General features: G+C 36.0%; 4 protein-coding genes across 4 annotated transcripts in view; 1 reads left to right on the top strand and 3 right to left on the bottom strand.

Moving 5' to 3' along the window:
- LOC136987499 (ATP-binding cassette subfamily C member 4-like) overlaps positions 1–8,155 on the bottom strand; it is a 39,936-nt gene extending 31,781 nt beyond the window's left edge. Inside the window, exons 1-6 of the mRNA XM_067285231.1 lie at positions 8,093–8,155; positions 7,225–7,506; positions 7,039–7,128; positions 6,808–6,872; positions 6,708–6,764; positions 60–185 (exon numbers count right to left, since the gene is read on the bottom strand). Coding sequence (XP_067141332.1) covers positions 60–185; positions 6,708–6,764; positions 6,808–6,872; positions 7,039–7,128; positions 7,225–7,506; positions 8,093–8,155 — 683 coding nt within the window. The remainder of the gene's footprint in view (positions 1–59; positions 186–6,707; positions 6,765–6,807; positions 6,873–7,038; positions 7,129–7,224; positions 7,507–8,092) is intronic.
- A 1,032-nt stretch (positions 8,156–9,187) lies between these two features.
- LOC136987498 (general transcription factor II-I repeat domain-containing protein 2A-like) lies at positions 9,188–10,261 on the top strand. Its single transcript, XM_067285230.1, has one exon. The coding sequence runs from the start codon at positions 9,188–9,190 to the stop codon at positions 10,259–10,261; it is 1,074 nt and encodes a 357-aa protein (XP_067141331.1).
- A 12,790-nt stretch (positions 10,262–23,051) lies between these two features.
- Positions 23,052–23,471, bottom strand: LOC136987496 (uncharacterized). The gene has a single exon (XM_067285229.1). The coding sequence runs from the start codon at positions 23,469–23,471 to the stop codon at positions 23,052–23,054; it is 420 nt and encodes a 139-aa protein (XP_067141330.1).
- Positions 23,472–23,853: 382 nt separating this feature from the next.
- LOC136987495 (uncharacterized) lies at positions 23,854–24,618 on the bottom strand. Its single transcript, XM_067285228.1, has one exon. The coding sequence runs from the start codon at positions 24,616–24,618 to the stop codon at positions 23,854–23,856; it is 765 nt and encodes a 254-aa protein (XP_067141329.1).
- Between the last annotated feature and the right edge of the window lie 209 nt (positions 24,619–24,827).

Below are 24,827 nucleotides of genomic sequence, written 5' to 3'. Positions count from 1 at the left end.
GGCCATATAAACATTAAGCTGCGTTTTCACCTTAGTTTAAAATGGAAGCATTACCTTACCTTCTGGCCGCTTCGATATTTTTGGCAAAAGCTTTTTCCCAAGTATACATTTTAATTATTCTAATTCCCGTTATCAATTCGTGTAGCAAACGTAATCTTCTGTCTCCGAGTTTAGCCGATTCTAACCTAATTAACAATTTCACGTTTTAGTACGTTGTTGTAGGAATTTAACGATACCAATAATTGCCTTCTTTAATTAATATTTAATCAATAAACTTCGCTTTACCGTATAAGTAACACGGTATAATGTGTTTTTATTTATGTATTTTACTGGATAACATTATTCGCAATTATTTTTCCTATAATTTAATGGCCGAAATTTAGTCGATAGTAAAACTAAAAAGAAAAACGCAAAGTGGGTAGACAGAAACACTCTCATTTAGAACAGTATTGACAAGGGCTAAGTCTGTAAGTGGCTAAGTGTAAAATTTTAATCCGTTTTGTTGCTTGGTTCGGAGCAATAGACTTTAAACGTAAACTCGCCTTTTGATTTCGAACAAAACAGTGAGTATCGAGAATAGAAACTTTAGTGTTGAAAGGTTGCATCCTTCCAAATTCCGTCTACGTCGATGGACAAAAGAATGCGAAAAATATACCATCAAAACTACCGTAATCAGGCTGAAAAGCAAAACTCTACCAAAACGTCCATATAAACGAAACTTTAGAAGTTTCTGCAATAAAAATACCAGAAGCAGATTTGACAGTAAGACACAACCCGCTAATACAATGCACATTACGCGGACCACAACTACGACAAAGTTTAAGACGAAGCGAATGTCACCGTGGTAATAAATTAAGCAAACCAGCGTGGTCACAGAAAAGGCTCGGAGCTACAGTTTGTGCCTTAAAGTCGTCGCACGCATATTATTTAGCCGAACGTTAGAATACCTTCGAGCAATATCAGTGAAAAAACTTTAAGGCAGGAGTAAAGCTGCGAGCCTTTTTTCATGACCAGGCTGGCAGGAAGGTGTTGGACCGTTAGCCTCCTGCGTGCGACAGATATTCGGCCGTCCCTATCAATGCCGATGTTCGGTAGTAAATCGTACAAATTCATTTCCTATGGATTTTCGAGTATTTTTCCGCCATCGATAACTTGGCAATCTAATAGTTTTCGGGATAGTAGCCTGTGGTAGGTCGTGTCACTCGATAACCGGCTGAGTAATAATTTGCCAAGGTAAAAATGTCTAACAGCGAGTTGCTTAAGTTTCTCGGCAGCATTTTATTGCACCGTCTATTATGATATTTGTTTAATTAAAAATTTTTTTATATTTTTTACTCTTATAAAACGGCAAAAAGCTGAATTTTTAGAATAGAAACATGTTTTATAAAAAAGTTTTAAATGCTAATAACGAGTAGAATCGTCGGTTAATGTTATCCTTGGTGCCAAGATGGCCGCTCTTCCGACTGTTCGTGCTCCCGACTGACCTCCCGGAGGGGAGCCGCCGTGTGTTTAACGTCACTAGTTATTGATTCACAGTAGTTCTTGAACAAAGTAAAAAAAAGGAAACGTCTACTAAAAATATAGTTAATCTAACGGAAACGAAACGAACCTAACCGAAGCGCCGCCATCTTGGCACGAAGAGTAACATTAACCGAATCGTCATTAAGTCCGACCATCGTGGAGACTAGGGGTGGCCAACATACGGCCCGCGACTAATTTTTCAAAATTAGCTACTTGACTTCCAATAATTGGTGGAATGGATTCTCGATTCTTCTTCGTGTTTTAAAAAAATTCCATTGTAGAGATTTAAAACTTTTGTATCCGTTTGTTATAAATATTTGAAGAACCAAAGACCCACACTCATCGATACTCATCTGCCATTCCGCCACGTCACTCTGTTTACGCTGACGTGTGACGCACAGCGCCGCCTGCCCATCAAGCTTTTTTTTATTTGCTTGTACGTTCCCTCACATTGTAAAATGATATTGCGCATGCATCAAGAAGTTCTGTTATTAACATGATTTAATTTTAATATTTCGTTCGAACCGTGAAAGAATTTTTTTTTCCAATCCGGCCCGGGGGCAAAAACTGTTGGCCAACCCTGGTAGAGACACACACGATCCCCTGTATCTCTCCACCCGGTCAACCTTTTATCAATAAAATTTAACAAAATAAATCCTCCCTATAAACAAACCTGCCGAATTTCACAAATTTTGGATAAAAATTCTAAGAGTTATTAAGTTTCAAACAGGACGAACAAAATCCTGTCTCCTACACACATTAACATCCATACATACGGAAAATTTCCGAATTTTTTGTATTTGTTGACTTTTTCAGGCGTCCTGAGCCTCAAAGTGTAAAAATATGGGTAAACGATCATTTTTTTTGATTTATTGCCATACTGTCCCCTTATTATATATAACAGCCGGAAAAGTAAAAATGAGAATTATTTTACAAATACTCTATCTTTAAATCGGTAGTCTTGAATTAATTAATAGATGAAAAATAATAGAAAAGTATGTAGACGCGTGGCAGCCAATCGGTGGTAACAAGATAAAATTTAAAAATGGGCTCTTAGTTTATAAATATTTAATATTTTTAAACAAATCCTTGGGTGAGAATCCGAAGAGGAGTGGGATAGTAAATTAATTAAATCATTTAATTAATTAAAATAATATTTCAAGTCGATTTTGAACCCTTTTCCCCGGGAAAGGGATGACGAAGCGGAAACAACCCAAAGCTCACACGTCTTATGTCATTCGATTTCTTAACCGATAAGACGATTGAAAGTCGATTTATTTTCACAATTATTACAAAGATCGCGAGACAAATCTTGACCCGAAAGTGACTAAACTTTCAGCTATAAATTCAATTTGTTTGACAACTGTTATCGATTTTATGAAATAGAATGAGTAACAATACCGGAGAGAAAGAGGTCATAAATTTGTCGAAAAGTTCGATTTTTGACAGTTATGGTAAACAAACTCTAGACACACATCGAACTAGGAAAGAGTTGGGGTGTACTACAGATTACCACCTATGGAATTTCAGGACTTTGATTATATATTTGAACTCGGGGGACCGAGACAAGTTCAACGGTACCCTATTTTTGGACCGGAGACGAAAAATAAAAAAAGTTATCATACCTTTTAAGTTATACTTTTTTAATGCTCTCACGAAAACGGCACAATAGTTGCTAGTACTGCCATCTTGCGATAAAGTCTGCAAACCACGACGTCGGGTCATCTCCAGGAGGGTTAAACACGCGATACGAGAAAGGAGAGAGCGACGCGACTTCCGATCATCGCGCGATCGCCATTTCGGTTGATGTTACTCATGGCAGCCAACGTGGTGGCCGTTCCCACTGTTCGTGCTTCCGACTGACCTCCCGGAAGGGAGCCGCCGGCAGGCCGCCATGCGCTAAACGTCACTAGTTATTGATTCACGGTAGTTCTTGAACAAAGTAAAAAAAAAGGGGGAAACGACTACTAAAGGCAATTTTAACGGCCAGCGACGCGACTCCCGATCGCGATAGCGAGGCCGACTTAGCGGAGAGTGCGACGCGACACCCTATCATCGCGCGATCGCTGGAAAAAAGTATGATAACTGTTTTATTTTTCGCCTCCGGTCCAAAAGTAGATTATCGTTGAACTCGTCTCGGTCTCCTGAGTTCAGATATATACCGAAAGACCCGAAATTCCATAGGTGGTAATCTATAGTATCCCCAAGAGTTGCATTATCCGATGCATTAGTCAGCTCCTCCAAAATGGGTATAAAATGGGGTTGAACGCGGACTCCGAGCGGACATCAACTAGACCTCCTGGCCCGCCATACACTAAGGTAACTACCTCTGGGCGGACTGCGGTGGACATCGACGGAGGCATCGCAGCAGACATAAGACCCGTCCCGCCATAAGCCATAACAGTCACTTCCAGCCCGAAGACAGAGCTCTACGTGCCACCCCTCCTGATTGACCATCCTGGAGCGCTTCGTTAACGTCCTATACAACGGTCTAAGAGGTATATTATACGTAGATTACGAGACTCTCTCGCTCTCTCGCCTAGTTATAAGTTAAACTAGTATTACCGAACATTAACGTACGAACGGTCACGCGCCAAATAGAATTGTCGTGCGGATACGAGTATTTACTGTTAATTTGGTATCTTGTATTTTTACTCTAGAATAATTGTAATTAGAATTGTATCTAGGTGTTTATTAAATGTGTTGTTTTATAATTTACTGCTGTCATCCTTAAGTACCTCCGACACCGTATCCCGATTTCACCAGCCTTCCCCACTACTCCAATCGCCCTCCTAAGACCAACCGGACAAGGAAGCCGATAAGTAGGGTCGGGCTCGCCGTTTAATCCCCTCGGTTCTCACACTCGAAAACGGCAAATATCGGGCTGCCGGCGCTGGAAAAAGTTACGAAACGTTGACAGCTAGATTGTTCGGTAACACGGTGCGGCTATTCTCTATCAAAAATGTAGGCCACAAAATTCGCAGCAGTTAAGTTCGAAACGACCCAACGAATTTATTTAAAACTTAAAATGTCGACGGAACTGGCCGTGAGCACTAAATATTTTAAATTTCATCCAAATCGACACGTTGGTGGTGGAGATAGTGAGAGCCAAAATTGGAAGTTTAACATTAAAGGTGTGGCCGAGCTCTACTATAGAATGCGACAGCTCTCTATGAACTTTCGAATGATTATTCTGGGATAGAAAACAACGTTTCTCCGATGCCTGGTCCCGAAATATTCTATTATTGAATATCAATTTACATCAAAGATGTCCGAAGTTCACCTTAGCCTGTGGTCTCATAATATTTAGCAGCGCAACCGAATACGAATAATTCATACACATTGTTTATTTGATTCGTAGTTTACAGTGCCATCAGAAAACGTCTACGCTTATAAATTAAAGTTAAATTTATTTAAACGTATACAAGTGCGTCTGGATCAATTACTTCAGTTCAATCGGCGAAAAATGTATTATTGTATTGTTTTAACAAAACTGACGTAATGTAATTAGTTCATTTGAAGAAACCTAACTTGTATATGTAAGTTATATAGAATATTTATTTGTTTTTACTGTCACAAGTAGGTGCATAGACAGACACTGTCAGAAATGCCCAGTGTTTGTCTATGCACCTAGCTGCTTCAGTAAAAACAGATAAAAGAAGACACGGTTTCAGAACACGCAAGTACATACAGTGGTGCCTCGTATAACGTACGCCTCGAATAACGGACGCTGCGAACAACAGACTTTCTGTTTGGCCGTTACGTGACTCGAGCAACGGACTGGCTGCGAACAACGGACTTTTCGGCATGATTGGCTACTGCTCCATGGGTGCGTTAGTGTTTTCCTAACATACTAAACAAACGTAACCGGAGACGTAGTAGCGGAGCTCTGCGTCTCCGCCACTACGGGAGTGCGCTGCTGTTTGTAGGCATTTAGGAACGACGGTAAAAGAAAGATGGTAGCGCTCGCACTATCGATAGTATCGTGATGGAGGAATCTATAATTCTAAAATATGAGCTTTTAAAAGCAAAAGAAGAGTCCCAATTGTAAAATTTAACCATGAAATGGATTATTTGTTGAAAGAGCATTCAAAATAGCCACGAAAAAAATTAGAATGCCGGCTACCATTCGAAAAAAATTCGTAAAGACACTTACATCACCGCGTGCACTAACTTGCGCTTTCACAATTTTTAACTTTTCATTCATAAAACCACATAATGGACCCGAAAACGAAACTATCTGAGCCACGGAAGACGCCGTGTTGCTTTTTACCGTAAACTACTGCTACAAGCGGCCGTTTTTGCCGTTCGACGGATGTCGCTCGCGCAGAGTTACGCGGAGGAATAAAAGAACGCACCCCATGTTTTTTTATGATACAGTACGGTTATTTTATGCTGCGGAACGAATTAGATGTTTTAACATGTATTTTTATGGGAAAATGCGTTTCGTATAACGGACTTTTCACTTAACGGACGTGCACCTGGAACGGATTAAGTACGTTATATGAGGCACCACTGTATTTATATTTATTTATTTGTAGAATACGAAAGTGATAATTATAAATACCGGACGATTCAAATTAAAGTATCGTTATTTCCAACAAAGAAATGTTATTTTTTGCCGCGTCCACTTGTACGTGTCCGTGTCTACATCGTAGAAAAAATATTTGTCAGTGTAACTGGCTGAAAAGGGCCACGCTCATTGAACAATTATTCTAAGCGCTATCTCCTTAGTTTTACTTTTTTGAATTTGCATCCGCATTATTTTAAATAACAGCATTTTCATTTCCTCTCACCACCGCTTATTGTTGCTTCGATTCTTTAAGGAAATATATAGTTATTTAATTAATTAACTAATATATATATGTTTTATGAGTAATATTATTTGAAAGTTTTTAAAGTAGACTGTAACAGAGTTAAGAGGGAGAAAACAATCGAAAACGTTCGGGTTGGACTCGTCGAAAGCCGACAGCTGCAGATTTCTCGTATTATCACAAACAAAAACAAATTTAGAGTCTCTCTTCACAAGTTTATAAAGATTTTCAGACGTAATTACTAAAAATTAATCGTTAGTAATTAACGCTATAATGCTACTTAACAATTTATGCAATCACGTTCGAATTCTTTAAATTTTTTTATGTCATAAATTATTCTCAAACGTCACGTGCAAAGACGAAAATTCTTACCTTTGCTTAGAAAACATTTTTCCTATTTTTATCTGCAGCGGAAAATATAAGACAATACCCCACGACTCCAGATAATACTGCGTACCCCATATAGTTCCACAGAATCCAAATTGTTATAACTAATTGAATGGGGCCAGTGATGACGTAAGTGGATAAATACGTGCACTGAAAAGATACGTGGAAAAATACAACTTACTTAACGATGTAAGTTTGCAAATTAGCAGTTCGACAGTACGAAAGTAAAAAAAACGGATTTTTATAACTTTGAAGTGGTAATAAAACAGAACGACCGATTAAATTTCGGACGTAGCAAAGCGAATAACTGACTTACGTTATTGAATTTATTAACGTCGTTGGACAGCAGGTTCACCATTTGTCCTACAGACGATTTTCCAAGCGAAGAATAACTCAAACGAAGCGCCTGTAATCGAGAAATAAGTAATAACTTTGCCTGTGGCATTTCAGTTGTAAAAACGAAATTTGTGTCTATTCGCAGGTGAATAAAAGTAAAGCAAACCTTTCTGTAGACAGCTCCGGAACAAGCGATTCTTATTTTCATATCGAGTCTGCTGGTTCGAAATAGAAGTTCGGTGACAATGAAACCGTAGACTGCGGTAAAACAACAAACGCCCGCAGCTGCTAAATATGCAAATATATTGTCGTACGTTTTGTTATTGAAATACTCTGCGAGTATTCCGATCCAATAGGCGGGGAAGATGACAAGGAAACACTCCTTTGAAAAAATGCGTAAATGAAATCTCTCTGGAATCGTCAATATTAAATAAGGAATTACCCATACCTGAATAAAGAAGAATGGAAATAGGCGCAAGTACGTAAAACGAAACAGACGAATCAGACACTTGGTTAAACTTGGCTTTGCCTTTTGTAATTCTCTATTCCATTCTCTATTATAAAACGAAACTGTTAACTTTTCTATTACAATATAATTTTAGTATAATACGAGTAAATAAAATGAAAATAAAGATGCATTTATCTTTATTTACTTATTTTTACTTTTTATACTTATTTTCGCTTATAATTTTCTTACATTTCTCATTTTGGTTACTCTGTATTATTTGTGTATATATAATCTATATGCCGCGTTTGCGTTAGAGATACGCATTATATAAATAATAATAATTGAATTTAGTAGTCTCCATTAATAAAATGGCCTTAACTGGTCCAACTATTTTGAGCAACTAGCACCTCGCCGGCATAAACTATCCACGTAAATCGAAATAAATATTTCTATGGGAAATGGAAGAATCGACCGTTATAAAATGCCATTATAAACACGAAATGACTTTAGATTTATTATAAATTATTTATACTGAAATAAAAGTGAAATTTTATTTTGATAAAATAATATTTTTTGCAATTCTTACGCCACTTTCGTTACTAATATTTTCGATTATACTTTCTCGACCTCGTTCGTTTACCGAAGCCATCAATGGCTCAACGTCAAAAAATCTCTAGCCAAAGCCGTTTATTTCTGTTTTACTCTATAAAATTCCCTCTTATCGAGCCTTGTTCCACACGTAAATTACATCGAAAAAGAAGCGATTTCGCATCTTTTTCAATCTATAAGTTAAACGGACCGATTTGCATAAACCTAAACGTTAATTTTACTATACACTCGCGTCCGAATTTAAAGTGCTGTATATACACAAATGTACTGTACCGTACTAGGCAAAAACGAATCGTTCGATTGCCTTTTCTAAGGCATAGATCAGGGATGAGCAACACGCGGCCCGTTAAACATGTTTATGCGGCCCGCCGAGCATTTCTATAATTGAATTTATTTTATCGACTTTCTCTCATCAATATATTGTTATAAAATTAATTATAATAAAATGGTAGTACATACTAAACCGAAAGAATTTTTTGTGACGAGTTACTCACTTGTCGTCGACTTGTTTAAACATGCAATACAAACGCGCCGCGTCTGTGCTTGTTTGTGTTTGCTTCTGTCACAAAATCAGTCAGACTGGTAAGCTGTTAACTAGCAATTTTAGCAATTCTTGTGTTTCTTGAAAGGCGCGAGTGCAATATTATTGTCAAAAAGGTAATATTAGAGTTTTTTTTATTCAAAATTAAGTATTCCTACAGATTTTTTTAACTTTCAAATTTTTAATCCATAATAGCATGTCGGAAAAGCAAACAAAAAAACCCAAGGTTGCGGATGAGCGCAGACATTTCCAAGAAAAGCGGAAATTTGATTATTTTTTCACTTTCGTCAAAGCTGTATGCTTAATACGCTCAGAGACTGTGTCGACATTAAAAGAATATAACATAAAAAGGCATTACGATACAAAACATGAACAACAATATAAAAACCTAACAGGACAACTCCGGATAGATAAGTTTAATCAAATGGAGAAAAACTTGGGAAACCAACAGGCTATTTTTAAAAATCAAGCTATTTTATCAAATACGGCAGTAAAGGCTAGTTTCGTTGCCAGTCAAATACTGGCAAAAAAATGAAACCCTTTGCGGATGGAGAGATGATAAAAGAATGTCTGACTGCTGTTGCAGAAATAGCATTTCCCGATAAAATAAATATTATTTCAAACATTAGTTTATCAAGATTCATCATTGCGAGGAGAATCGAAGACTTGTCCGAGAACATAGCAACGACGCTTCGTGAACGCATTGCAAAATTCGAATACTGTTCTTTGGCACTCGACGAGAGTTGCGATATTAGCGATACGGCACGACTGGCTATATTTTTACGTGGTATTGACACCAAGTTTAATATTACCGAAGAATTGCGTTCACCGATTCCAATGCGAGGGACTACAACCGGCAAAGACCTGTACGACGAACTAAAGTCTGTGTTGGAAAATTTTTCAATTTTATTAGAAAAGATTATTGGTATATCGACGGATGGAGCACGAGCAATGTCGAGCACGGAGGTAGGAGTATCGGGAAGGCTATTTCGAGACATTAAGAAGGTCGCAGGAAGGGAAATATTCGTTAACCACTGCATCATTCACCAGGAAAATTTGTGCGCGAAAAGATCGAGTTTGCCAAATGTCACGGTACCAATAATTAAACTGATCAATTTTATAAAGTCTCGCGGGTTAAATCCCCGTGAATTTAAAGAATTCCCGAAAGATTTAGAAACCGGATATGGCGACGTGGTTTTTAATACCGAAGTACGTTGGCTTAGTAGAGGCGCGATGCTAAAAAAAGTATACAACTTAAAAAGCGAAATACAATTGTTCTTGGATACGAAGGGATATGCCTTTCTTCATTTTGGTAATAAAGAATGGATGTGCGATTTTGGGTTTATTATCTACATGACTCGGCATCTCGATGATCTTAATGTGGAACTTCGAGGCAAAGGACAGTTTATTCACAATTTGTATGATAAAATTCGGGGTTTTGAGCGCAAATTAAAATTGTGGAAACAGCATCTTTTGCAGAATAATGTGTCTCACTTTCCACATTTAGAAAAAGAAAACGTTACTACTTCTCAAAAATACGCACAATGCATAGACATTTTAATTAATCAACGAATTTCATTTACGATTTCAAATGTTCGAAGCTGAGAAGACAGCGGTTTCCACGAAAATGTTTGCCTCGCCATTTAATATCGATGTGGATACAGTTTCCGAAGTCTTTCAAATGGAAGTGATCGACACGCAGAATAATACCGATTTAAAAAATGTATTTTTCTCGGTAAACATCGAAAATTTTTATAAATCTTACGTGAGCCCCGAGAAATTTCCGCTTTTGACGAAAAATGCGAAGCAAATGATGTCTCTGTTCGGAAGTACGTACGTTTGCGAACAATTATTTTCAACCACGAAATTAATCAAAAATGACCACCGATCGAGACTGAGTGATGCGCGATTAGAAAGCTGCGTACGTGTAGCTACCTCATCGATTCCGGCTGATATTGATCGGCTCGTATCGAAAAAACAGTGCCAAATTTCTCATTAAAAATTTCAAGTAAATTCGTTTTTGTGCTCTTTTCTTGTTTGTTTTTATTTTGCATTAAAATCTGTATATGAAATCTTTACTTTTTTAAAATTTTATATTTTTTTATTCTAATGTTTATTATAAATAAAGTTTTGTAAATTATTAATAAGTGTTACTTTATGTGCGGCCGCCAAAAAATTTTAAAATTTAAATTGACCCGTTGATTAAAAAGGTTGCTCACCCCTGGCATAGATGATAGGCCACTGATGCATTAAATGCATTTTCTCACAGTCAGCGGTTCTAAATTAGTAGAGCAATTTTCTCGAATATACAGTTTAGCGCATTAAATTTTGTCGTTATCGTGTCTCGTTCGATCAATCAATTGGTAGGATGGCACTTCACTCATTTACGTATGACGTAATTTTCGGCTAGTTACCATCCACCGTGTCCACTTTATACAAATTTTGAGCTTGGGGCTTTAATTTTGGCCGCTAGCGTAGAAAATATCTAATTTGAAAAGGCAACGTCGATTTTTTTTCGATTGTATTAAATGTAAATTGTGTAATTCGAGCGGATTCGTGTATTATCTATATACACGAAACCGATTCGATATACGCGTTAAGCGCATTCTTAATTTTCGTGGAGCATTAGTTGACGTAGAGATAATTATGCTATTCAAATAAGCATTTAATTATCTCCCCGTGTCAAATATCTCTTCATCCGAAACGTTGTCCTCTTTGGGTCCTGATAAATTTGTTTCGAATAAACGGCATTCTAGTATATTTATATCCAAATTGTTTTCGAAACAAAACATTTGAGTTTTAACGCCCCGTTTAAAGCTTAATAAATGAATAAAACGAAAATATTAAACAAAACTTACTGACGTATCACAAAATATGCTACAACTATTTACGAAATAATTTTACATTTTAAATTACAAGTATTAAGCAGAAAAATGTATTAATTTAAGAATTTGTCAATTAAATAAAGCTTAGTTTACGTACTTTTGTAATAAATCAGCCAAATGACGAGAGTCGTTTTCTTTGACGTTACAATAAATATCGTCGTCGTCTAATTCCTTTTTCTTCCTCCCTTTATTCAATAACGGAAAGAGCCAACTGAAAGTATTCCATATAAATTTTGCTTTTTACGGCAAACAATAAAATACCTTTGATTTATGGTAAATTACTTTCCGGGGAACAAATAGTCGAATTAAACGACGAATTATAAACAAATTTTAAAAGTGTAAATGTGTACGTTCGTGGTTACTTAAAACCATTTTCGATTCAATTGTTACGTGGAATAATTTGTGATTTACCTATCATTTCTATACGGTTTTTTGTATGTGTATGGTATACTTTCTTATACCATAAAAGTCATATAAAACAATTATTTATAAAAATAATAAGTTAAATAGTGTTCTTTAACTTCTATCATATTAAAAAGTTGATATAAACGTATCTTGATAGGTAACGAAAGTTTCAGTGGTGACATTATTTTATCCGATTTATTCTCTTATAAAATAAAATTTAAAGTAATTATTTTATTATCAAAGGTAATTCGCATATTTAAATTGATAAACTTGGGAAATCGTCATCGTCTAAAAAAAAATTTCGCAGAAAAAAACGAGCCCGTTCTGTATGTTCCGATACTACATTAGACACGGGGCAGACGGGTTTCTTACATTTCGCGCGATAAAGCCGAGAGACCGGCACCGACCACTCGGTATAATCTCGGGACTGACTTCCGACTTAACCCTCGATGGAATATGCGCCAAATAACTGAAACGTCCAAGAAGAAACGGTAAAATAATTCGGAAAAGCCGGGCTTACGTGTAAAAACATTTACTTCATTTTTCGTCCATCTTTCCTTTTCGTACGAGTCACGTTCAATCGCACAATTTTTAGGAATAATCTTGGTCGAAAGTATTCGATTTTTCCTATACAGCTATTTTGTACTTAAAATTTGCCATTTCTTTTATTTTCTAAATATCGATAGTTATTGTAATATTTACGTCACGCCAGACGAGACGTAAATATTGAATGGTTATTAAATGGAAATTACGAAAGAGACTTTCGTAATTTCCATTTAATAACCGAATATCGGCCTCGTTTTCTTGGCCGATAATCTTATAATTTTCTACTCTGAGCATATTAAATAAGATATGAGGACGAAATGCGACAAGTATCTCTTCTGATAAAGTTCAAAAAAATATAAAAGTCAACTAAGACAAGATAGATTTTAAAACTGAAATGACAAAATATATAAAATAATACATAAGTATACGGGATTTTTATATTTATACAATAAATTTTTTATACTGCAATTAAAATTTTGTTTTGTCACGATATATAATTGTAAAAATTACAAAATTATAAATAAAAAATACGTCGTCATTTGCACGTGATAAGGTTAAAACAAAATTTTAAAAGTATAATATTACTTTTTTTTTAATTATTTCGTGTAATTAAATAGAGATATTTAGACTTCATTTTCGGAATTTACTAATAATAAGGAATCTGCATCCTTTTAATCGGTGCGGGGTTTACGGTTTTCTTCTTACAGTTGACGGGTTTTTATTATTTAGAGACCGGAAATGTACGGCTAGACAACGTTTGCTACTTTTGCTGTAATAAGTAGGCCTAAATAAATAATCTAAGACAAAAACCGTTCGTTTAATGGAAAACGATAAACTCGGATTCGTCAAATTGTTTCCTTTCGCAGGATTTTTATTATAAGTTGTTGATTGAAAAATTAATTATAACCGTAGGAGATGATGAAATTAACTACGTGTATATTGTTTATACCAGCGTTTTGTAGCGAGATCGCTGACGATGAACCCCCTATTATAATTTTTAAGCGCATTTGCTCCATAAAGAAGCGGGTTATTTAAACCGTTGTTTTTTGTTAATTAAATTATAACTCGTTTTTATCGTTCTATATAAATATATATATATATATGGTCGAGATGAGTTCTTAATAATAATAGTAAGCGCAGAGCCCGAACAGTTAGCAGTCGAAAGTTGAAGTTTGGTACACAGTTAGGGGACGTCATGAGAATGCACGCTAAGAAAGGAGTTTTAAAAATTCCCCCGGCGGGAGTGACAGAGAGGGTTAAAAATTATTTCGAAGAACTCGGCTTCTACTGTTCTATTATAGATGCGGGGTTTTTTGCGGCGTTTTGGGAAATCAAACATATTTTTATACCTATCTAAAAATTTTGTAATTAGTCTAGGAAGAGGGAGAACAAATTCTTTCACCCGGTGAAAAGAAATAAGATCAGCTATAATAGCGCTATGGTTACTTTTCGCCCGAGCAACGCCGGGCTCGTATGCTAGTTTTATATAAACGATAGAAAAAGATTTTCCATCTCGCTTAACAATAGGTCATTTTAGCGGATTATTCAAAGTAGACTCGGCCCACCAGTGGCCAAGCGGTTCCGTTCGTGAACACTGGGAGTTCGGTCGTGGTTTCGCGCCTCACCGCCAAGGGCTGGCCACGCGGAGTTTTCCGGGTTTTCTCCACGTCCGTAACACCCGAATAGGGGCCAGTTACCCTTAAAATGACCTGCCGGAAGGATACTTCTTAGGCAGATCGCCCGAGTGTCGCGTTGCCATAACTTAATAAAACGAAGACGAAGTAGAGTTGACGAGAGAAGACGAAGATAAGATAACGAGAGACCAACAAACAATGAAGCAATAACTACCGTTCACTAATTATTTTCTTCGTTATTCTAGCAACGGATGGAAAAGCTGTTCAGTATGTTTTTTACAATTGCTAGCTTATAGTAGAATGAGAGTAGGCCTACATCAATCATAATTGCCATTGTAATAATTTAATTATTATTTAAAAGCTACTAAAACATTGTCTACATCACGGTCGATATAAATTGAGTTTGTTTAATTCTAAAAAGAATTAACAGAATACATACGCTCTGGCAGTAAGTCGAACGCACAAGTTGTTTCAGAAGTTTTTCTTAAATTCACGAAACTTTTAAATATTTGCCAAGTAAAACGTTTTCGGCTGTTCGATAGAAAACCAAGTTTTCTATCGAACAGCCGAAGAAATGAACACCCGGTACCAAAAAGTAATTTGAAGTCGGAGCCAAAGCGTTTTAACGAATAAATGGCTCCAGCAAATTATACAAGCTCCGACTACAGCTCTACGTTTCTTCTCGGCGTAAATATAATTTAACTCGATTTTGTCGTCATCGTTACGTTTGTAATCGGGTTTTAATTAGGCGAATAGGTAAAAAAATTACACGAGATTTGCTGGAAATGCATTTTTGTAAGTCGGAAATATTGACGTCGATTCAAAAATCACTTCGTTTAAATTTAATAATAGGTATATTATTGATAAATAATAAAAGTAATGAAAACGTTACGAACCAAAAGAGCATACGAGACAACCATCCAGCAGTTTCGAAGGGATTCGTCATACTACTATTTTCCATTCTTTATAATTCAAACTTTAGATCAAAGGATTTCTCGCCCGAATAACAAATGTAAAAAACCCGAAGGAAGTTTCCGGAATGCGTTTAAATAAGCAACCGTTACGATCGTTTACGAGTAGTTACGAAATAGTTGTATCTACACTCGAGGTCGTTCGTTAAACGTCTAAACATAACCTGGTTTAATTTACTAGGCTAGCATCGGTTCTTAGAATATTCAATGACATCAATTAAAATTATTCCGAAAAATGTAGAAAATAGTGTCTTTTAGTCGAATGCATTTTAAGTATTTCTAGAAATTTCGTAGAATATTAGTAGAAGGCAACCTCGTGGTTTATTTTCGTTTATAAAATTTCATTTCGTCGTTCATTTAGTAAAAACGAGGAGAAATATTTATTTTATCGACATAAAAACTAATTGATAGTAATGTTTACCGCCAACAAACACAAGGAAGAAATAATTAAGTACAACAGAAAATAAAGCAAGTACACGATACACATTAAATATTTAGAAAAGGTGATGATTACAACGATTAGAAGAAATTAATAAGAAAATAAGCAAAAAAAAAAAAAAAAGAAAATGTGGATTTTGCGTATGTAATTGTAAACGATAACACGTTTTCTAGAATGATACGAAGAAATTTACTAGTAGTAAATATAAACGACATATTATTGTAATATCGAATTTTTAATCGATCATCTGGTTTTAAAACGAATATGGGTAATCGAAATTTTATTTATTATTAACAATTTTTATTTTTCCATCTGAACTATTTGCCGATTAATCGGACATTCGCGTACTTAACCAATAAATTTTAATCTTTCCAACCAATTCGCAATCTCCTACAAGTAATTAATATTCTGCCGCATTTTCCACTCGTATAAAATAAATTATTTCAGTAAATATTAAAAGATTTTTAAATTCCGTCAAATAAACTTTACCTTAAACTAGTAAATAAAGTTTTTATTTTTGACAAGAATCGCGAATTTCAATTATACACGGTACGTTGAAAAGAAAAAATATTTTCTATTTTGAATAATTATACTTCTTCATCTACAAAAATGGGCAAAAGTGTTTTCTCGTAAGAAAATCGTAGAATCAAAGTTCTCGTAACTTAACACGCCGCTCGCGGATATTATCCGTGGCTTTCCATTGTAATAATTTTATTTGGAAAAAAAAGCTCCAGCCGGGCATATCAATTGTCTTTTTCCTGTGCTCGAGTTACCTCCGAGTCTAAATCTCCGGATAATTTTCCAACAACTTTTTTCAAACCGACCTTTTCGTATAAATCCAAATATAATCGGATGCGCGTAACAATTGTGACAATTTAAGTACAGCGCAATAAATAAATTATTTAAACTATTTTATCGTCTTTATATCCAATTTAGTGAAACGTTTATTCACTTTAGGTATAATTCTTTATTTACTATTTTTAGATTATCGATCCGATTAAAAGCTTTGTTTTCGGATTAGAAAGGGGACAATGCTTTATTTCCAGAAATTTTCTAAAACTAGATATACAGCGGTTCGTCCGTACCGGGAAATTCTTACCGAGATTTCTGGCGAAAATTAAAAGGAGGGAGTAGAAAATCGACCTTTTTTTTGTATAATTTATTTTTAAATGTATTAGTAAAGTATGTACATTTTCCAGCGTACCAGAAGGGAGTAAACGATGTCGGGATTGAACGTAAATTTACGAAATAAAGATGTCCGACCAGGAACGTGTTATCTTCGACCTTTCCGGTTCTCACCGGACACAAAAAATTAAGTGTGGTAACGCCTTTCTACGACTGAATTTCGGACGTAAATTATTGAAAAATAATTTTTATAAATTGGCGCCTGTCTATATCGCTATAGAGTAAAGGTGCTTGTATCCGAGTAACCATTTTGTCGTCACTCTGTACTTGCCAGTGATCATTCCGTAACGTAAACTGAGTTCGGACCCGTTTGGAAATACATTTTCATAAAATCAAATTCACTTGGCCCAGTTAGTCCTTATAATCAACATCAAATTAATGTAATCAATCATTTAACTAACGCATTTGATTAGATTAGAAGGAGTAACGCTATCTTATTGAACAGAAACATTTGTAATTTCTTCGTCTTTTCAATATTGTAAACACGAAGAAATTACAAATTTTTCTTTTCGATAAACTTTGCTTGGAGAAACTTAAAGGTTGAAAATTCAACGACGTCGTAATACTATTGTGCCAGTTGACGTTTCGGTAATGGCGATTAACTAAATCATATTAATCATACTTAAACATAAGAAATTATCATTATTTTATTATGAGGCATAATATATTTTGTACTATAATGTATTACGGTGGAAAAAGTAGTAAATCTATTTACTACTGAAAAATTGCTGGAACGAACAGAAAAAAACAATATAATCTTTACTCGCGTGTGTTGTTTGCATTAAATAGATGGACGTAACATATATATGAGAAATACATTCGAATTTCTTGACTGAATTTTTTAAAAGAACTGCAATGATTACTTATTTTACATCGATATTTTTCTTTCAATTTTTTCATATATTAAACTATTATTAATGTATTGCTTTATCTACATTATATATTATTTATACATTTAACTATTATTAACGCATTACTTTAAGTATATTTATTCAATACGCTTTGAATATAAACCCAGAATCCAGTTGCGTATGTTTCCAGGCAAAAACATCTGTTATGATATTTTATTAAAAAGCACATTACATATCATTAATTATTATAAAATGACAAAACCTTAATTTTGAGGGTACTAATGAATTTTATTTAAAAAATTGTAAATGCTATTAAGCAGTAATATTATTAACTTCGACCGTACTCTACATCTAACACACGACACCTCTATCTCTCTACCCCTCGACTTTGTGGCCGGATGGCCGAGCGGTCAAGGCGGCAGCCTACCGCTCTGGAGGACCCGGGTTCGAATCCCGACCGGTCAAAAAATCCCCAGGAATTTTTCGGGGGGTGGTCCGTCCGAATATGTCGGGCTCCGTCCCCCACCACCCGGTCGCCCCATTGTAGGCCTGGCCGACCTCATAATGGGCTTGCAAAAAGAGGCCCTCTTAGTGCCCACAGGGCGGAAAGAGTTTTAAAAAAAACCCTCGACTTTTAACTGCTAAAATTTCTCTAATACGCAAACCTTCCTAAAAAATTGTAAAACTTTTCACTAGAGACCTGGTGTGATTAAGGTTTAAATTTGCTGAGCGAAATTCTGTCCCCGTATATATGTATATATGCATATATATATACAATTATTACAAATATTTGACGAATTTTCAATGTTCGGTCACAATTGATTTGATGTGATAACTAGTAATTTGAAATTTAATACGAAATTACAGAGATACGTTTACCTTTTACAAAAAAATCTCGCTTATTAAAATATAATTTTACCAGGAAATGTTTCAATTTTACTATTTCGGCAAACAATTTGTTAAACAATTGTATTTTTGTCCTTGTGTGAAATCGAAATGTTGTGGTGGAGAAATTGTCTATTGTAAGTTTAAAGAACGAGGAAAAATTCTCGAATAGAATATTTGGTGATAAGAAAATGATGAAGGTAAAAAATAGTTTTTACATTGATTTTTAAGTTGGTGTTGTGTGGAATTAAAAACTAGTAACAAGCATTTATCTACTCAATTTTCGAATCTTATCACTTTCTCGAAAATTATTATGAAGAATAAATTACATTCTATCCGTAATTCTCGAAAAACCTTCAAACCAATGTGAAAATAATCCATTTGTATATGAAGTAACTGTCAGGTATTTTCAAGCGATATAACTGCAACGATTTTTAATTCCTTTAAAGCTTACAATTGTGATTTAATAATCGTAATTGTCAAGACTTGTCTATTTCTATCACATTCAGTTGCAAAAATTGTCGGTCGTCACAAATGTTTCTTTTTTAACAGACAAAACAGAAAAGTCCTGTTCAAAACTTTGCTAAATTTGTATGTTGTGTTTTGTAAATTTATTCTTATTTTAAAATAAATACAATTAAAAAAATATAATAATTACCAAAAACAATACCGTTGAAAATTATTCAGAAAAATTATTGGCACGGTGACAAACTTTGTCATATAAACATATAATTTTGTCATATTGAAAATTTTCAGTAGTTTGTAGAGCCTCCCATTTGTCCCGCATTGCAATGACGAAGCAACTTGAAAACTAGACCTTCGCAGACTTCAAAGTTAATTTTATTCCAATGAATTGTATCATTGGTTGCAACTGATTTTTGCATCGTGGGTGTCGCTCGACTACTTTTCATTTTATTTCTACCCACAAATGTTCAATGAAATTGAGATCCTCACAATAAGAAAGGATAACATCGGGAGACTTCAAACATGTTTTGTTATCTTAGCTATCTGCATCGGATCCTGGTCGTTTTGGAAGACAAATTTTTTTCTATTTTCTAATTCAATGGCTGAAGTACGAACATATTTACGTAATATTTTTGAATACTATACATTTTTCGTGGTTTCGTCAATAAACACCAGGTTTCAAATTCGTTTGCTACTTATGCACCCCTACTCTGTCACCGAAACACGTTCGTGTTTCACAATTGGTCTAATACATATTTCATTAAATGCTTCTGTTCTTTTGCCAACTTTTTAGCAACAGTATGTTCATACCGGTCGAACTTATTTTCGACGAACCGAATGGCGTTATTTCGAGCGTAACGGGATTTTCCAGATATATTTAGCCCAAACGAGTCGTTTTTTCTCGCTTTGTTTGCTTAGCCATTGTGTTGTCCAAGAAACTTAGCATGTTTATCAGACTGATGCAGCTATTTCGAACAGTCCGTAGTGTAACACCGACATTAAGTTATCTTTTATTTCCGATTAATTGGTTATTCTACCGGGGTTATTGACATTATAATCATCATTCTCAAGTTTGTTTTCATCATTGTCGTGGGGTGAATTTATTTTCGTTTTTCTTCTTCATTTATTATTTTCTACTTTTTCAGCGGAGTTAAAGTTATTAACATTTTCTGTAGCGAGATACTTGGTATTCCGAGGTTTCACAATTTTAGTCGAACGTGTGCCATGTTTCAATTCTCTAATGACACAACTTCTAGTGTCATTAAACCGGTCGTGTTTTCATTAAGTGTCGTGTAAACGGAGAAACTTATAATTTCAAATTATCGTTTAACAATCTCGCTTCTTCCGTTATTTATGCAAATATCTGCACTGTGCCATTTTCAGAAAAAATATAAACGAAGAAATTAGTACTGTGCCAATAACATTTTTTTTTTAATTTTTGACGGTATTTTATCTGGGGATTCGTTTGTTTTAAAGATTACTGTTTGTCGATCTTTAATGGACTGTATAAATATGAAAGAAAACACTTGCGGTTTGATAAAAGTTTAATGCGGTTTGCGGGTCTTTACACAAGAACAAGAAAAAAACAACAGGGCTGACGCACTTGGCCGTTACAAAAAACTCTCGTTTCCAAACATTTTTAAATTATCATTTTTTCTCACAAAAAATACGGTGGCCCTCGAGGCGGCAACATCCCGGCCCGCGATGAAGTAATACTTCGATAAACAATGTTAAACATTAAATTTAAATTTAACAATTACAACAGAAATGAGGTTGTAGGTCACCAAGGAGAATCACATTTTCTTTCTAGATGGTAACAGGCACAATTTTGTTATGCTTCTCTTAAAACACCTTGAGGGGTTTTCACCAGAACCACTCTCACCTTCCCGTCGGGTCCTTTGATAACTTCCTGTACACGGCCCATCTACCAACTTCCTGGTGGGAGGTTTTCATCATTTAAGAGGACCATTGAGTCTGGTGTTATATTGTCCTTCTCAAATTGCCACTTATGTCGGGCCTGTAAGTTGTTTAGGTAGTCTAATTTCCACTTAGGTCATATAACTTGAACAAATTTTTGTCAACATTTGCCATTGAGACAAATAGTTATCTCGTTTACCGGTGAGATCTGACTCCGGTAGTCTAATCAGAGGTCTTCCGATAAGAAAGTGTCCTGCAGTTAGAACTTGGAAGTCGCTTGGATCAGAGGACATAAGAGTGAGCGAACGGCTATTCAAAATTCCTTTTATCTGTGTAGTGATAGTTATAAACTGCTCTATAGTTAGATGAGAGTTAGAGCCGCCGCAAACTAGCACTTTACGAGAGCAAAATGCTAGCAAACGTGTCCTAGCACAACCGATGACGTCAAAGGCTCCGCCCCTCTCTTCTTGCTCACGTGGTTTTTCGTTTGCTAGAGCAGCGATACGAGAGTACTCTCGCTGTTCACAGAATTCAACAACGAGAGCATTACGCTAGCAAGATAGAGCAGCGGAAAATGGATGACTACATAAACATGCCACACGTCGAAAAAGAAATAATAGAATTTTCTCGATGTACGTAAATTACATGATTAATACATTCAGTATTGAAAAGAAAATGGTATAAACGTTGTATATTAAAATAGTTATTTATAAATAGGCTTAACTAATAAGCATATTTTTCCCATTCTGTTTCAAAGTTCGGAACGAAAACTGACAGATAGGTTCCGTTATAATAACTGATGGAACGAAAACTGACAAGTATAAGTTATAATAAAATCTTTGTTCTATAGCCAATCCACATCTGGATTCCACGTCATGTGGACTAGTTACGCGAGCAAACGTTGTGTAGTTTGCGGCTGCTTCGTGCTCGAGTAGCTTACCTACCAAAAATGGCCCATAGCTTCATGGGAAAAAAGGCGGGGCTTAGGAGCGCGACCGAGAGTACGCTAGCTCTTGCTTCCTGTAGTTTGCGGCGGCTCTTACCCACGGTTCTTTTTAGGTGATGTTTAACGGTTGGTGCTACTTGAGACTGCGCTCCACTCCACCATAATTCCATGGATAGTAGATCTTGCGAATCTTGAAAACTAGGCTTTCGCAGATCTTGAAAACTAGGCATGGATAGTAGATCTTGCGGAGTTAAACCCCTAGAAACTACATCTGCAGGATTGGAGTGGGAAGCTATATGTTTTCAGTGACAGCCTTCAGTAATAGATTGTATCTTTTCCACTCGATTCGCAATAAAGGTCTTCAGGTGATATGCGGGAGTGTTGATCCAAACGATGGCAATAGTTGAATCTGTGTGTAAGATCACTTCAGCTATATCCATTTTCAAACATAATCGTACCTTTTTGACAAGTTGAGACAGTACAAGTCAAGCCGATAGCTCTAATCGAGGGACTGTAATAACCTTAAGAGGAGCGACACGAGATTTACTAGCAATAAGTCGTGAGTTGCCAGTTCCATCTTCCCTTATGCAATGCATGTAAACTACTGCTCCATAAGCTGACTCCGAGGCATCTGCATATCCTAGTAAGACAGCCCTTTGAAGTGGATCTGTTAAAATATATCTAGTGATCTTATGATTGTCCAGGGCTTTCAAGGACGATACAAAGTTCACTCAGTCATAATTAAGGTTTTCTGGTAGGGTATCCTCCCAGTCGAGCTTACTAAGCCACAGCTTCTGTAGAAAGATCTTTGATCGAGTTATAATTGGTCCCAGAAGACCCAAGGGGTCATAAAGTCTGGCGATGACACTCAATACTTCTCGTTTTGTATAAAGCAATTTTTCTGGAATCGGTGCCTTGAATATGAACTAATCTTCAACCAGCTTCCAAATAATGCCTAAGGTTTTTACTGTTGGTTTCGCACTTGGGGAAAAGCAATGTTCTTTAATTTCTGGTGAAATATTGTTCATCAATTTCATTGAATTAGAGTTCCATTTGTGTAGTGTCATTCCATATGTGCTCAGCATGTTGCACAACTGAGATTGTAGTTCAAGGGCAGCATCGAAATCTAGCTCACCTGATACAATGTCATCTATGTAGACATCTCCTAATATGGTTTTAGAGGCCAGAGGATACCTTGCCAACTGCTTAAGGGTTCTCACTGCTAGAAAGGGAGCATTGGTGGTTCTTATGGAACCGCCAATGCTCCTAAAAAGACACTAAACCGCCAGTGCTCCTAAAAAGACCTACAGGCCCTTTGTAGGTGACTGGAATTTCTTCTTCCTCGTTCTTCCAAAAAATTCTTAAGAGATCTCGTTGCGAGGGCTCAATTACAATTTGACGAAACATTTTCTGGATATCTGCTGTAAATGCGTACTTGTGTTTTCGAAATCTTGTCATGATCTCGAAAACATCTTCCTTTACTTCACCTTTCAAGAGATGATCATTTAGACTCAGTCCAGAAGTTGTGGGTGCAGATGCGTTGAAGACCACCCTTAACCTTGTAGTGGTTTTGTCTGGTCTAAACACACCGTGATGCGGAAGGTAGTAACATATATTGTATGTTGTCTGATCAGCGGGAGGTTCCTGCACCCTTTCCATGTGGTCCAAATCCAAATACTCCTTCATGAAATTCTGATATAACTCATTTAATTATTTGTCCCTTGATAGTCTCTTCCACAATTGATTCAATCTCTTCAATGCTAACTTCCTTGACTCTCCCAAGTTTTGTATCTCCTTGGTTGCCATCTGCGCAATGTATCTCCCATCTTCATTACGTCTGTGAGTTCTTTGATAATGATCTTCGCAATACTCTTCTTTACTCATCAAACTTGGAGCCTCTGTAAGAGTTTTCTATTTGCCGGAACCTTTGTAAACATTTATCGATTTATTCTGACTCTGATATTAGTTCACAATATTGATTTTGATCATTAGAGTCTGCGGACCCAGTTGCGATGTATCCAAAAACTGTGTTGCGAAATGTTAGGTTATTGTCTCACGATAGACGAATTTAATCGTTCTTGACTATTTCAAAAAATGCTTCAGCTCCAATAATCATGTCAATCTTGCCTGGTGTAGCAAATCTTGGATCAGCTAACTGACGGGATATTTCTGTTTTGCTAATGTGTAGAGAGGAAACAGGAAGTAAATCCGTGATCCTTGGCACCACTAAGAACTCTAGCGTCTTAGAAAAAGATCTATTGCCGTTTATTATTGTAGCAGGCAGCTTAAACTTGACCGAGGTTTTATTTTCGCTTATACTAGAGACTGTGAGATCGATTCTTTCTTTCGGTGTGCCGAGATGACTTGCAAAATCTCTAGTTACGATATTTGACATACTGCCCGAGTCCAATACTGCGCGCGCTTGAATGCTGGCTCCGGTAGTATGATTTAAAACCCAAACCATGGCTGTCGAGAAAATTACTGTCTTATTGCTCTTGTCAATGCATGACAGTGAGTGAGGTATACTTTCACGAAATTCTATTGCGTCGGAATTTAGATCCTGCTTGGTTGGAGTCGGTTTACTCTCGATCACTGGTGCATTTGAACCAATTATAGCTCGTTTCTCTCGGTGCAGTAATGTATTATGTCGCTTTGGGCATATCTTACAGCAGCTTTTGGAGTTGCAATTGGATAACTTATGCCGATCACTTAAGCAATTGAAGCTGAGGTTGTTTTTGGCCACAACATCGTTTCTTTGGGAGACTTCCAACTGTAGAAAAGAATCACAATTGTAAACAGGATGATTCTGCTTACATAAAATGCAACGAGACATAGAATTGTTACATTTCACAAATAAGTTTTTCGGCTTAACTCTATCTCGATTACACCTTGGTTTCGCGAACGTGGCCTTATTAATATTTTCTAAAATCTGAAAACTCTTTTCGAAAAATGAAATCAAATTATCTAGCTTAGGAACGTCATTCGAACTAATACTGAACTCATACTGTTTTAGAGTCTCCTTATCCAGCTTCTAATCGTTTT

Source organism: Centruroides vittatus, unplaced genomic scaffold (genome assembly GCF_030686945.1).
Source record: "Centruroides vittatus isolate TY-2023 unplaced genomic scaffold, ASM3068694v2 scaffold_2342, whole genome shotgun sequence".
Taxonomy (NCBI): domain Eukaryota; kingdom Metazoa; phylum Arthropoda; class Arachnida; order Scorpiones; family Buthidae; genus Centruroides; species Centruroides vittatus.
Note: the sequence above shows the minus strand (reverse complement) of the source record. Positions and strands in the feature narration are given on the sequence as shown.